We start from the raw sequence: 15,287 nt of genomic DNA on the forward strand, positions 1-15,287 counted from the left end.
GACGATTCTGGAGCCATTTAATGAAGAGACCATCCTTCTGGGGGTGGCCATCGTGTGCAGCCATGGTCTTGCTTGTTTGGTTGGGGTTTTTGGTGCTGAGGCTGGAAAGGCTGGAGGTTTCCAAGAAACCACCGGGGCGGGGATGTCGGGGGAGGATCCCAGATTCATGCTCACATGTTTTCATTACTCCTTGTACTTTGCAAGCCACACTTATGATGGAGAGAAACTGTAACCCCCAGGAGACTCTGGACAGCCTGTGCTGACAGTGGTGGCAACTGGGAACATCCCGTCTATTCTCAGGTCTCACATTGTTTATTTTTGTCAGGAATAGAGAAAGTGTGTGGGCCCAGGTTCCAAACACATCACACCAAGAACTCAGATTTTCCAGGCAGATGTCTTGCTGCCAGGACTTTCCCAACCTCTGCCAGGGCTTCTTTGCTGGTACGTGAGCCTAGGCAGCCACTCTGTCATCTGTAAGAAACAAGACAGCTGGCTGCTCTTGGACCCAGGATGAGGCAGAGGGTGTGTGCGATTTGTCACCAATTCCACAGCAGGAGCAATGCGTGGGTGGGCCTGGACTTGGCTAAACCAGAGAGTGGACATAAGAAATGCTGGTCTTGGGCTGGAGAGATGGCTCAGCGGTTAAGAGCACCGGTTGTTCTTCTAGAGGACCCAAGTTCAATTCCCAGCACTCACACGGCAGCTCACAACTCTCTGTAACTCCAGGTCCAGGCGATCTGACACCTTCACACAAACATACATGCAGGCAAAACACAAATGAACATGAAATAAAAAAACAAATAAAATTATTTAAAAAAAAAAAAAAAAGAAATGCTGGTCTTAAAGCTGGGTGAGCCTGTTACCCCTGAACACCAGTCCTCAGGCTTCACACAGGCATAAGACACTATCAGATCTCTTGGCACCATTAACTCAGAAGTATCCTTGGAGTCCAGTGAAATTAACAAGTTATTTCTTCTCTGCCACACTAATTCACACATTCACTCAACAACTATTTTTGAAGGTACTGAGCCAGGCATGGCGTCTGTATCAGTGTGCAAGACAGTCAAACGTCCCTCCTCCTGGAGGTTTCATTCTAGGGGTGTCGGGGAAGAAGCAATGACCAAGTGAGCAAACTATCCAGAGTGGCATGGGGGGCTCTGGGGAGGATGCACAAAACAGGGTCAGAGGTTAGGGAAAGGCAGGGAGGGTAGGCTGTGGCTCAGTGGCAGCACCCTTCCCTGGCGTATGCTAAGTCCTGGGTTCCGCTTCTGCTGCTGCAAAAGAAATGAATGAATGAGCGAACAAATGGATAAGCAAATAAAAATAAATAGGAAGGACGGGTTGCCGCAATGAGGAGGTAATATAAGAGCAAAGATGGGTTTCGGTGGGTTGTGGGTCATTTAGAGGAAAAGCAGCTCCTTCACAGGGACAACGGCAGACGCCTCAAGGTGTGGGCTCACCCCAACACTGGGATGATGCTAAAGCTCGGTGCACTGAAACAGGGGTCTCCAGCCTTCTCTTCCACTCACTTTAATTGGGTGCCAGCTGTAGCTCAGCCTCTCTCGCTGACCACCTTGAGAGCCCGAGAGCTATTCAAACAGGAGCTGGGCATCTTCAGAAGCCCCTCCCCCACCTGCTACGGCAGAAGCACTGAGGATGGGACTTGGCCTCTCCAGTGTTAGAACCCCAGGGGTGCGCCTGGAATGAAACTGACTTGGAACACGTTCACTCCAGCTAGTTTCGTTTCGTTCCACAGCCGCTGTCTTGGCCGGTCTTTGATGGGCATTTTAATTAAGTCCTGAAGAGTTCTTTGTCTCCATGGGGGACTAGAGCTTCTTTTCCCTCCTGCTTTATCCTGCCCAGATAGGAATGTGCCTCCTTCTAAGCAGAATATGGGGAGGCAGGGTTTCACTCCGAACGGTTGGGTGCCCCCAGCACACTTTTTAAACAAGCCCCTCCCCCAGACGCAGAGAGACTTCACACTCCTGGCCCAGACACTGCTCTTTAATAGTGCGGGCAAAAAGATCTTCCGTGTGGACCAGGAGTGGGCACTGGGTCTGCTGTTTAGGCATTCAACCCATTATGGTAGCAGCCACGAGAGGCCACGGGAGTAGCAACCTGACTTGTTCCATGGTGTGGCATCCATATATCACGTGGGACAGGTGAGCTCTTGACCCCAGAGCTGCCATTTGCTGAAGGCCTGTGGAGCTGGGCAAAGGCTTTCTTGGCTGTCTTTCCCAGGGATCTCAGCCAAGCTCTCGGCTCCCAGAAGCCCCGAGAGGTGGCTAGCAGGGTGCTTCCCGTGTGCTGCATTACCCAGCTCCCCTCCTTCCATCTCGTTCGCCTTTGTTTTTAATCATGGACCTGAAGGCCTCCCCAGCAAGGCAGCAGCGCCTGTGTTGGCCTGTACTGGGGGTTGCAGATAAAAAGTTATCTGCCGGGACCCTCAGGACAAAAGGAGCCCGCCCAGTTGGGAACATACAACCCATCTGCTCTGACCCGTGGCCACCCAGTCCCTTTCCTCCATCTCCCCTAGCCCTAGCTCACCTGTAGCCTCAATGGCTGTTCACACCCCACATTCCAGCACCTTGACACCCTTCACTACCTGTGTCTCTGGGCTGAAGGGCTTTTCCAGGACCAAGGAAGGCAGGTCTTCCTTGAGGGATTCCTTGAGGAATTGCCCTTCCCGCATCAGCCGCCTCCTTCTGTGATGCTCTAGAAGTGTTGGGATTAGAGGCCGGTGACACCTTGAAGGCCGCCTCACTCATCCCCTGTGCTGCGCCATTTCACCCCTCCCCTGTGGGCTGCACACTCTCTGCCTGTTGGCACCACATCTACCATTGGTGGACAGTCTACTGCGTGCCCCTCCTGACCGCTCCCACCCCATCTCCCACTCCTCTGCCCACCTGCACCTTCCCGATGCCCTGCCTGCACCTGGCCTTGATCCATCACACCTCGGCTGTCTCCTGGTTCTGAGTCCTCAACCTTGAGAGGCAGTGGAGGGCAAGAGAGCTGATTTGGGGGGTGTTGACAAGAAACTGGGACCTTAGCTGGGGACAGGGCACCCATCATCCAACCTGTGTGGACCTGTGAGGTCAGTCACAGCACAGAAAGAAATCAGCCCTCGTTCCATGCTGTGAAGTTTAGATGCCACGTGGGACAGGTGGGCTCTTGTCCCCGGAGCTGCCATTTGCTACGATAAAAGAAATCGGCCCACAGAGGCACTCCTGGCTGAATCCCTGCCAGTAGCTGGGAGGCTGTCTGCCACGTGCAGGCCTCCTTTGCCACTGTACCGGTCCATGCCAGCAGCAGGCATCACAGTCCAGGGGCTCAGCAAGCAAGACTTAACCCCAGCAACCATCTCCTGGCCCACCCTGAGCCTGCCGCTCTCAGAACAACTGCCTGGGCATTTCCAGTAAAAGCCCCACCTCTTCTATCAACTCTAAGTCATCTTCGATGACAGAAAAGGGAGCCTTTGGCTGCAGAGATTTGTGTGACTCAGGCCCTCAACTGGTCATCGTCAAATTCCGTGGAGCTCAGACTCTGGGGCCCAGTTAGGGTGGGCAGATGTAGGGCTCCCGAGTGAGGCAGGAAGTTGCTCCTCTGCGCCTTTTTTTTTTTCTTTTGAAGGAGGTTAAAGTAGGGCACACGGCTTGGCATAGGTTGCACCAACCGTGAAAATGTGCCACCGAACATACTTCCCTTCGTGTTCTGTATTCATAATTAAAATTTCCTGCATTTCCTTACTTATATGTTTGTGTGTGTGTGCACGCAGGTGTGTGTATAAAAGTGTGTGTGGGTATAGATGCGCATGCGTGTGTGCGTATAGGCATTGTTCATTCCGTGAGGGAGCTGTTATCCGACCACAAAGGGGCTCAAGAACACCCAGATACTGACCTTGCAGCGAATGACATCCGTGAGGGCATCCACCGAGTGCCTACTGTATACAAGGGGCTAAGATGTAGATCGGCAGTGGTTCGCCACCCGCAAGAGATGAGAGTTTCACAGGTTACTGTTGTGGTGCAGTTTCCCAGGAGGCTGAGCGGCCAAAGATTGCTTTGGAAAGGAGTGGGGAGGAGCTTAGCAGGAGGAGCTGGAGAGGAAAACCAGGATCTACCAAGGGCTTGGGACCTGGCAGCCCTCACCTCGTCTAGTCCCCGGAAGGCCCTGCACTGAAACCTGCTGGTCCTACTTCTCAGTTAAAGAAACTGAAGCTGGGGGTGGGATTGAGGGGCCTGGCCAAGCTCACCTGTGGGGTGGAACTGGAACACAGACCATACTGACCTCCAAGCCCGTCTGAAGTATGAGCCAGATGGCAGTATTTACTGAAATGTAAGGCAGCTGGCTGTGGTACCACTGCCTGAGCTGGGATGCTCTGGAGTCATGGCAACCTGAGGGCCGTGTGACATAGCCTTCCCAAAGACCCTGCCGCTTCCTGAACCTGCCGCTTTTTTTTTTTTTTTTTTTTTTGACAGTTTTGCTATATCACTCAGGTGGCCTCAAACTCAGCAATCTTTCTGCCTCTGCCTCCTAAGTGATGGGATTATTCAAGATCATCCTTAGGACATATTGAGTTCCAGGTCAGCCTGGGCTACATGAAACCGTGTCTCAATAAACCAACTTACTAAACAAATGAGAAAGGATTTCAGGTTTCTTGCTTGTCCCTGTTTCCAAGGGCTTGGCACACACAGGCATAGCCTGTACTGACGGGCCGCAGGAATGACTGCGGTGCCTCAGGAAGGGCCATGTGGGAACGCCCTGACTTCGGAGCTGTGAAGTAGCCATCTGTGGTCTGTGAGCCGGCAGACCCCCACTCTGAGCCTCTCCATACAGACCCGAACGGGAGCACCTCCCAAGGCAAGTTCCGGGAGACCTCGCCTTTGTCCCCTACCCTGACTGGGACTCTGCCCCCCTGCACCTCTTTCCACGGTGTCACACAGAGCTGCCCCCAAACAGGAGCATTAAGCAGACCCACTCAACTGTTACCATGGTCTCTGTCCCTCTGCTGGGCGCCCATCTCAAAGGGTTGTCCCGCGGGTTAAACAGCGGGAACGTTTAAGCGCGCTGCTCAGCAAGCCTCAGCTACTTGGTCACTGTTTTGTTTTCGTTTTAAAGCGTGTTTAGAGCCGTCAGATCTGCTGAAGCTGGAACTACAGGTGGTTGTGAGCCGTCTCACGGGAGTGCTGGGAACCGAACCCAGGTCCTCCAGGAGAGGATGCGTAACTGCTGGATCTTCTCAGCAGCCCTCCGGTCACTCACTGTTTTTGCAGAAAGATCTTTGAAGCTGAGGGTCACAGAGGACCAGCTAGCACACCCAGATCCTGTCAGGGCAGGTTCACTTTCTTTGATGGACGCCCACCCCGTGGAGGGGCTGAGGGACCCCACGGTTTGGTACTATGGGTGAGGTGCCTGAGATGCCTCGGTGGTGGGGGAGGAGGGCGTTTCTCCCTGGATGTCTACCTTGGGGCTTCCGCTGCCACCCCCAAGGGGCCTACCTTTCTCCACCTGCCCTTCAAAGTGTGCTTTGATTTCGCCCCCGCGGAGTTCACCTGTTATATCCATCATCAGGAGAGGCCCAGGAATGCTGCCTGTTAGGTGAGCGGCGCCAAGGGAACGATGGCTTCTCAGGCCCAGAAGCTGCGGGCAATTGGGAGAGGAGAAGCTGTGACAACCGCCATCAGCCCTGGACCTGCTGACAGAAGCGTGAGTGCATGCAGTGCGTGCGTGCGTGCGTGCGTGCGTGCGTGCGTAGCAGCGCTTTAGAGCCCTGCCTGGCTCCAGTCATTACTCGGCGGACAACACAGATTCCCTGTACTCCAGGCCCACGGGCGTCACGTCTCCGGAGAGTGAAGAGTCAGAGGGCCACAGGTCGCCAAAGGAAATCAGCTCTAAGCACTGTGCTTTGGGTAGTGGGTTCCACCCAAACCACGGTTTCCTGCGGAGGGACAAGGTCAGGGAGGGTCCGCAGAGGCTGTGCTTGGGAGTATCTTTCCCCAAGATGTGTCTAAGAGAGCCAGCAGGGCACAGTGTTGAGAGATCCTGGACTGCCACTGCTCACGTGGCTACATCTCTTCTGTCACAGTAACAGATTTTTTTTTTTTTTTGACGTATTAAATAGCAGAATTTGGCCAAGTATTCAGATGCAAAGTACATGAGACTGTAGAAGGTTCTATAGGTGGGAAATTGTAGTATCTAGTTCATACAGCTTCGGGGTCGATACATGTGTGTGGTTGGCATCGCTGGAAAATTTGGAAGCAGGAGCAGGGCTGAGGTTTCCATTGTGGCAAACTTGTAACCTGCCCCAGTGTAGGTGCCCCTGCACCTGTCCCCTGAGCAGTGCGGACCTAGCTCCTTCCGGGGCCAGGCCACCTCCATCACTCTGAACTTTAATCATCCATTCTTTTTTCTAGACTTTGTCCTCTCCATCAGGGGCGCAGTCCTTCCCAAGGGTTGTTTCTTCGGGCTAAGGTGGCTGAAACCTGAAAGGAGGTGAGCTTTGAGATGTTGAAACCCACAAAATGAGCCATCTCCGCAGCCCGACCACCTAATGTTTAATTCATTTAGTCACTCAATGGGTTATTTATTCTCGTCACTTTCTGAGGCCACACAGCTTTTGGGTGACTCTGAGTTTGTGTATATTAGACAAAAGCAAAACATGAGGCTGAGCTGAATTTGGGAAACCTGGGGGAATGAGCAGACATTGGCAGGATGTGCAGGAACCATATGATCCAGGGGGATTTTCCCTCTCTCGGTTTGTTCCCTTTTCCCCTAATACTGTTGCTGTTTTACTTTCAAAACGGAAAATTCCATACAGTGTATGATGCTTTATTCAAAGCATTGTAGAAAACTAAAATTCATTTGGTTTTGTTTATTTTTCAAAATAAGGTTTTTCTGTGTAACCCTGGCTGCCCTGAAACTCACTCTGTAGACCAGGCTGGCCCAAACTCAGGGATCTGCCTTTCTCTGTCTCCCAAATGCTGAGATTCAGGGCTTGTGCCACCACACCCCTGCAGGAAATTATAAATCCTGTATATAAGAAGTCACACCATAATGTCACTGTGAAAAAAAAAAAAAAAAAAAAAAAAAAACCCCCCCCCCCCCACAGCCCTACCCACCATGCTTCCCAAGCTAACTTACTACCGGTGGGGAGAATGCCAGTTAGACAGCATCCCAGGGGCCTCTCTGTGCCCACCGCCTGCCTTCCACCCTCTCTAGAAAACCTCCCAGTGAGCATCGCAGGTCCCTGTCAGAATAGTGCCACCATCCGGCATCACTGGCCTTCAGGATCTGTTTTCCAGCACGTTCCATGCCGTCAGTATTTCCCAGCTTCTGGTTTCCACTGTCAGCTGTGAGTGAGAGAACAGACAGGAATTAACCAGAGAGCTCCATGCCCAGAACAAAATTCCCCGGACGCTGCAAGCCGGGCTATGTGGCTTAGTCAAGAAAAGCCTCCCTCCCTGGTAACCCCAGTGCTGAAGTGGCCACTTGGCCACTGCCTTGGACCAGTGACCAGGAAGAGGTGTCCTTGCTGAGGATACACCACAGGGTGATGTCATCGTGCACACAGACTAGGAGTGTCCCTAACTGAGATAACTGCACAACCATTGGGACTGTCCCTTTGGGAACAGACCTCATGCAAAGCAGCTCTGGGGAGCAGCATAGAGGGTATAAATACCTGCCAGCTGCTGCCAGGGGCACAGCCTCACAGAGAGCCCAAGCCTGAATCTCTGGTCCCAGAGACGCCGTATCGCTGCCTTAACACTCCTCAGCCACCTTGGTGAGGGGACCGGGCCAACAGACAGGCTTCTGAGGCTCCTCAGGCTCGGGTCTCGCCCACCCCACGGAGCAGCCTAGCCAACTGCAAGGTGAGCCCTGTGCTGGGGACAGCTGCTCCCGGGAGTGTCTCCCTGTTTGGGAGAGCTCGGAAGAGCCTTCTGTTTTGTTTGTTTGGTGGATGGACCAGAGCTGCCGGGAGGTCTGGGCAGAGCAGCCACAGGAGGGTCCTGCCAGCTGAACAGGGCATCTTGGTTAGATTTCTCCTCTGCAAGTATTCACTGTGGTGACTATGCCGCAAAGAAAAACGTTCTAGAAAGTTCGGAACCGGGTGGAGGGGGCACCTCCTTAAGGAGGCTGGCAGGCGCTTGCTCTGTCTTTGGTTGTGTGGCTACCTGGCGCCCAGTGTCATTCCTTTGGTTTGTTGTGGGTCTTTGCAGAACAGGATTTCAACCCCTAACCCCAACTAAAAACCCACAGTGCAAGCACAGAGAGAGCGGCAGTGCAAGCCTTTAACTGGGTCTTGTCTGCTTTCCCGGGGACACTAGCACCTGTGAGAGGGCTGTTCTGTCAGGCTCTTCTTCAGCCTCCCCTCACAGCCTCCCTCCCCTTCCTCAGCCCCACAGAGAACAAAGCCACTGACATGACCTGCCCCTGGAAGTCTTTCTTCAGAATCAAATCAAAAGGCAACTTGAAGGAGGAAAAGGACATTAACAACAATGTGGGGAAAGCCCCCATGGCCGTTCTCAGGTAAGCAGCTGTCTCCTCAGGCCTTCCATGCCTCTGCTGCCTCCCTCTGCTCCCAGCCTGCCAAGAGAAGCTTGTCCCCGAGCCACTGCTTGTGATTCTCTGCTGGAGAATGCAGCTACCGTGTGTAGAAGGAAGGCCTAGGGCCCCCGTGCTGCTCCTGAGAGAGTCTGGACCCTCTGGAGAAAGAAGAGGGGGAAATATGTGAGTCTGGAGGCTGGAGAGCCTAGTGGTCAGCTCAGGTGGCATCCTGATTGGCTAGCCAGGGCATGTGCCTCACCGGTTGTTAGCTATTTTGACTACTAGACAACTGAAGGGTGTCAGGACGGCCCTGCGCTGTCCTCACTGACGGTGACGTCGGGCAGCCCACCCGTCCGGGTCTCAGGCAGATCTGTGACCTACCTGACAACATGCTGGGGACAGTGAGGTATACAGAAGGCACACTGAAGTGTGTCCGCATGTCACCGGCACTTGATGAACAGGAGGGTTTGCCACCATCTACCGAGGCTTCTTTGTCGCCAGGACTACACGGTGCGTGTAGAATTGGCCCCATGGGGTTCTTCGCTGTGGTCTCATTCTGCAAACGAGGTTAGGGGGTGTGTGGCTTGCGTGACTCCTAATGACAGAGATGAAATCTGAGGTTGGCCTGGTGCATCTTAGAACTGAGCTGGTCCTCAAGAAACAATTTAGATGGACCGGCTCGGAGAATTCTAGAGCATGCTAGGTGTCCACAGCCGTAGCCCGGGACTTGAGGCTAACTCAGTATGACTTTATCTGCAATCTCAAATCCAAGCCTCAGCTGCACCTGGCTCAGACATCTGCAGGACTGCAGTGGGCAGCGACCCCTGCAGGCAGTGAGCGGAGCAGCCGCAGATTTCCCTGCTCTGGTGCAGCCAGGGTTAGAAAGCGAGCTTAGGCAGAAGGGAGCAGCTTTGCCACTTCGTAACCCTGTGGCTTTGGTCAAGTCTCTCAGCCTCCAAACCTCCATTTACTCCTTCTAGGAAAAGAGTGATCATGGTAGGGTTAAAGGAGGCAGACTGAGCTGGAGAGGACTGTACAATGCACAAGCTGCACTGATGGCCTTTAGCCACCCGGATAGCACTTCGGTCTCAAAATGCTGTGACTTCCTCCCCTCCTTCTCTTCACCTGGTCCCCAAGAGCCCTGCCTCTGCCCGTCCAGAATCCAGCTGACCCCACACCTCTTTCCCTTCAACTTGACTTCATGCAAGTCACGGCCCCACTCCAAAGTCTGTGCTAGCTGCCGACTGCCTGTCACCACACTGAGGCTCCACCCTGCCCAGATAGAGGGTGTACCCTCTGACCACCGGGAAGGTTGCCTGCTATCCTTCCACTTTAGGGAAGGCGACATGGTGGCTCACGACAATCTATAATGAGATTTGGTGCTCTCTTCTGGCCTGCAGGTGTACATGCAGATAGAGCACCCATACATAAAAAAAAATTTTTTTTTAATCTCATATTTGGCAAACAGTAGAGCTGGCATTCAAACTGGACCGTCTGTCTTATGCTCACTAGCCTGGCTGCCACACTGTAGGCCCAGGATGAGCTTTATCCCATCAATTAACAATCAAAGCTCGCTTACCTGGCACTATGCTGCCGGTCAATACGTCAGCAAGGCCCTTCTGCTTAATCAATGGATTGACCGAACTATTTATTAATTGCAAACACATTCACACGTATGTATAGCGTACTTAATACTACGTCAAAACAAGGCAGGAACTGTTTTGTTTTGTTCTTTTATTTTTTTTTTTTTTTTTTTAATCTTGTCTAACAAGGCTAGTTGCTAGAAAGTGGAGGAGCTGAGATTTGAGCCAAGTCCATATTCTACACTCCACGTGCTGTCTCTGAGGACCTGCTCTATACTGGTCTGAGAAAGAGAAAAGGAGATCCAATGGGCACAGTCGGGGAGGGCAGTGGGGGGCGATGGCATCCTCCCTAGTGTGGGGCAGTCCTGGCAAAGGAGATGTTAGAGCTTGGGGGGGGGGGGGAGGAGTGGAGTCAGGCAAGGGAGAGAAATAGGGTGTGTTGTTATGTCTTCTAAGGGCACTGCCCGGCTGTGGGGTCAAGGCAGGCTAATAATGGGTGGCAGGTGGCTTTCTGGAGGAGAGGGCCCAGCTAAAATGGGACTGCCCAGGGAAGGTGGCCAGAGGGTGTTCCTGGAAGAGGAAGCAGCTTACAAAGGGGATTTTAGTCTGAAAGCAGCCGGGGCCTGTTATTTATTTTGATTTTAAAACGTAATTTTCGAATCTCTGCGAACCAAGAGCCTGTCCCTGGTGGCTTTCAACTTCGTGTAAACAGGCTGTGCCCGTGCATGTGCAGAGACAGGGGGTAAGTGTGGGTCCCTCTGCATGGACCACAGGCTGTTCCGAGTTAAGCTAAGCCTTAGTGACTGAAACACTCCTTGCACCGTAATTTAGGCTTGGGGTTTCGTTTGCTGAGATACCGGCCCGGAGGGTCCCTGACGGCCTCATCTCTACTCCACCTGGCCCGGAAGGAAGGAGAGAGCATTTCCTTGGAGTGTTCTAACAAGGCAGAGGCAGAGATGGCCCCGGGGCTGTTGCGTGGCCTCGAGCAGGATCTCTTAGGTCTCTGGTCCCCCAGCTTCTGCCTCAGAAGCAGAACAGAGGTAGTGAAGAATTGCCTAGGTCGGAGCGGAACCCGGCTCGCAGGCGGTGGGCGGGCGCCGCGGGGGCGGGCGCCGCGGACTCCCGCGGCGATAAAAGGACCGCGCCAGCGAGGGGCGGAGGCCCAGCTATGCGCGAGGGGCTGAGCGGCGCGTGCGACGCCGCCCGGCCGCGGCTCTGTCGCCTCCTGCGCAGGATCTTTGGCCCGAAGGTGGCCCGGCGCGTGGGCCCAGCCAGGTACGGCGCGCGGGGCCTGGGGAGCAGCGAGGGCGCTGGGCGCCCAGGTGGCCTCGCTGGGACTCCGGAGGGAGCGCGCAGAGCGTCCACGCGTGTCGTCCAGCGGGGGCTGAGGCACCGAGGAACTCGTGCGCCGCGCTGCCTTGAGACAGGTTCTGGCTGTGTGGATAGGTTGGCTTCAGACCTGGAAATCTTTCTGCCTCGGCTTCCCAAGTGCTGGGATTACAGGCGTGTGGCCCGGGTTAATCCAGTGCTCTTCCACTTCCCTGCCCCCGTGCCTTGCTGCACTCCCCCTTCTTGCTGCGCTCTAGGCAAACACGGTTAAGAGGGAAAAGATGATCTTTTCCAATAAGACATTCTCCTTCTCGCAGGAGAGGTGGGCTGGCCAGGAGCCGCGCAGTGGCGGGACTCAAGACCCTAACTAACGCGGCTGTGGAGTCTACTCTCCCCGCTCTGCACCTAGTTCCATGACTGCAGATGGCTCTATGGGCCGGAGCAAGCAGAAGAAATCTGCTAAGCGGTGGCAGGACGCAGAAGCTGAGGCAAAGCTCTGTTCATTCACTGTTGCATTTTTTTTTTCTTAATCCCAATTATAAAAGTCCTTGAAAAATTATTTTAAAATCCCAGTTATTTTAAAAATTATTTTAAAAAACAAACACCAACAACAAAAACTTTTAAGATACTTAAAGTTGAAAAGAAAGAAAGATAAATTGCCGGTGACTTAACCACATCATGCTAAGCATTTGTGAACCTTACCGGCGTTCCCCCCAGGTGCTTCCAGGCCTGCTGGCGCCCACATTCTCTCTCTCTCTCACACACACACACACACACACACACACTGCATGCATATACGCTCAGGCTGTCGCCCATAGGGCCACCCAGTCTGAGGCGTTAGGCATAACCTAAGCATGCAGCTGTGGGCCCTGGGGCCAGGCTAACTGAGGCTCATCGGTGGGGTTTCAGACAGAGTTTAATGCATCTTGGCGTTTAGGGGAGGCACGTAAGTAGACAGTGCCGTTGCTTTTAAGTCTATTACTATGGCTCCTCGGATGTTCCTCATTTAAACCCCCAAATTGTGAAGCCCAGGATGGGCTGTGGTGAAGGGTTGGGAGAAGGAAGAAGGTGAGAAAGCAAATCTTGGCTTCTCTTTCTTTCTGGTGAGGCAGACCAGTCCAGACCAGAGGAGCATGTTAAAGAAAAAACCATTTGTCTGGGTGTGGCGATACATGCCAGTAATCCCAGACTTTAGGAGGAAGAGGCAGGAGCTCCAGGTCATGGTCAGCTTAGTAGAGAGTTCAAGGGCAGCTGGAGGTACATGAAACCCAAGCAAGCAAGCAAGAATTGTTCCGTGATCTTGTTTGTTTTTGTAGGGGTGTCTGTCTGTTGTTTTGTTTTGCGTTTTGAGCCAGCCCCTCACTACACAGCCCAGGCTAAGCAATTCTCCCGCCTCACGTGAGTGTTGGGGTTCCGGAGAAGTCAGCATGTCCCGCTTTAGTGATACCCAATAACATGCCACAAGGAGGATTTCTCTCAGGACTCCCTCAGGTCAGCAGGGCCCCACCACAGCAGAGGGAGGAGGGAGAGACACCACAGAGGCGAGGGGGAGTTACAGTCAGAGAAAGGTAAAGGAGACTCTGGCTGAACTGACCTAACAGGATTCTTGCTGAAGGTAAAGCTGAACCATGAAACCTCAGGAGGGGACCGGGAGGCGACTTATTGCTGCATGACTGGAGTTTGGGGGGTTGTTTTGTCTTGGATTTATTTATTTCATGTGTGTGTGTATGTTTTGCCTGAGTGTATGGATGTGTAACCGTGGCTGTCCTGGAACTCACTTTATAGACCAGGCTGGTCTCAGATTCAAAGATCCACATTCTAAGTGCTGAGATTAAAATCGTGCATGTCTGGCTCTTTCCCCTTCCACCCCCCACTAATTATTTTAATTTTATCTTTATCTTCTTTAAAACAGGCATCATATAGGGGTCATATAGCCCAAACTAGCTTTTAATGCCCTTTTTTAGCTGACCTTGAACCCTTAATCCTCCTGCCAGGTGTTAGAATCATAAGTGTGTGCCATCCATACCTGCCTGTTATTCTCTTCACTCTTTTTATTTTAATAGTTTAGTGTTTTATTTTATGTACATTGGTGTTCTGCCTGCATGTATGTCTGCCTGAGGGTGTCAGACCCCCTAGAACTGGAATAACAGACAGTTGGGAGCTGCCACGTGGGTGCTGGGAATTGAACCTGGGTCCTCTGGAAAAACAGCCAGAGCTCTTAACCGCTGAGCTGTCTCTCCAGCCCCTGTTCCTGTCACTCTTTACAAGATAAATACTTGGAGTAGCCAGGCATTGTAGCTTGGGCCTGTAATCTCAGCACTCAAGAAGCCCAGGCAGGTTGGAGGCCAGTGTAGTATACAGAGTAAAAAAAAAAAACTAAATTAAGGGTTCGGGGGTTAGTTCGTGTACTTTGTAGGTTCTCATGTATACCAGACTGGTTTTGAACTTTCTTTGTAGTGGAGGCTGGCCTTGAACTCCTGATCCTTATGTCACCACTTGCCAGCTGCTGGGATTCCAGGCATGTACTACCATGCCCAGCTTAAATTAAGGGTTTTAAATAAAAGAGATGAGCAGGGCATGGTGATGCACGCCTTTAATCACAGCGCTCCGGAGGTGAGTTCGAGGCTAGTCTGGTCTACATAAAAAAGAAACAACACTCACACACACACACACACACACACACACACACACACACACACACAGAAATTTCACTAGGCTGAGTAGGTGGTGAGTGGTGTACTCTGCTGGCTGGGGAGAGCTGGGCTGTCAGAGCATTTGCACTTGGCTTTCTGGGAAGGGCATTTCCCCAGAGCATCCGGGTATGGCTCCTGTCTGAACAGTTTTGGCCGGCTCCCCTCATACCATTTTTGACTTTGAGTGGTCAAAGAAAAGATGGCGAGGGAAGGTGGTGACAAGATTCTCTGAGACTGGCTCACTCATCCTTTTTGTCTGGAAGCCAGGAACAGGTCATTCCCACCTCTAGCCACCAATGCCGCATCTGCCAGACTGGGACTCACAGCGGCCACCCAAGATCCCCTCCATTCACAGACTCTATCTCATGATAACACTTTCTCTTCACAGCCTAACAACACAGGATGACCTTAAGAGTCACAGACCTGCCAAGCACCAAAATGCTTCTCCCCAGCCCCTCACTGGGACAACACAGGTCAGTAATTTGGTCATACTATGGGGAGCCCCTTCTTTCTTCTACTTGGGGGATTCAGGCTAAACAGCCCCTTGGTGGCTGAGCAGGAGGATCTAGGAAGCCAAGGGCTGGGGAGTAAGCAGAGCAATGCAGACCCGGGGTACCCAGGGAACCAAGGGTGCTGTGAACAATAAGAAAGTCTTAATGATCGGAAGTGGAGGTCCCCAGGGTGCACTGGCACCCAGATAACTTGTCTGGTGGTTAAAAGCACGGGTTGGGGCAGTTTAAGACCATTCATGGAATCAGGGGTGGGATGGGCCAGAATGGTCTCAGACTCAGCTACTGAGCCACTAGTCTCAGCCCCTGGCTGTGGATCCCATCTTCCTGCAGCCCTCTCTATCCTAGACCGTGGAGAGGTGGCAGAATGATGAATGGAGACGGGGAAAGGTATTCTGGGGGAAGCAAGACAGTGGAGTATCTGTTAACTTCCCAGCTCCGTCCTTGGCAATCCCAGCTGCAGCAGTGCCCCCCGCCCCATCTAACTTGAATTCCCCTTGTGAGCCAGCACTGGCCAGGCCTTGGTAAGGACAGAAGCCTGGCCCGGGTCCAGCCACCTGCAGTGCTCAGCTGGCATTGACCCAACTCCTGGGAAGGGTGGACTGAGGACTGGCCTTGTGTGCCCACACAAA

At 52.8% G+C, this 15,287-nt stretch overlaps 1 protein-coding gene across 1 annotated transcript in view; it reads left to right on the forward strand.

The window, feature by feature from the left end:
- The first annotated feature begins 7,691 nt into the window (after window positions 1–7,691).
- Nos2 (nitric oxide synthase 2) overlaps window positions 7,692–15,287 on the forward strand; it is a 37,767-nt gene continuing 30,171 nt past the window's right edge. The window contains exons 1-3 of the mRNA XM_055620488.1: window positions 7,692–7,865; window positions 8,392–8,523; window positions 14,535–14,619. Of these exons, the coding sequence (XP_055476463.1) occupies window positions 8,417–8,523; window positions 14,535–14,619 (192 nt within the window). The 5' untranslated portion in view covers window positions 7,692–7,865; window positions 8,392–8,416. The remainder of the gene's footprint in view (window positions 7,866–8,391; window positions 8,524–14,534; window positions 14,620–15,287) is intronic.

Source organism: Psammomys obesus, unplaced genomic scaffold (assembly GCF_907164565.1).
Source record: "Psammomys obesus unplaced genomic scaffold, mPsaObe1.curated_primary_1811, whole genome shotgun sequence".
Classification (NCBI taxonomy): Eukaryota; Metazoa; Chordata; class Mammalia; order Rodentia; family Muridae; genus Psammomys; species Psammomys obesus.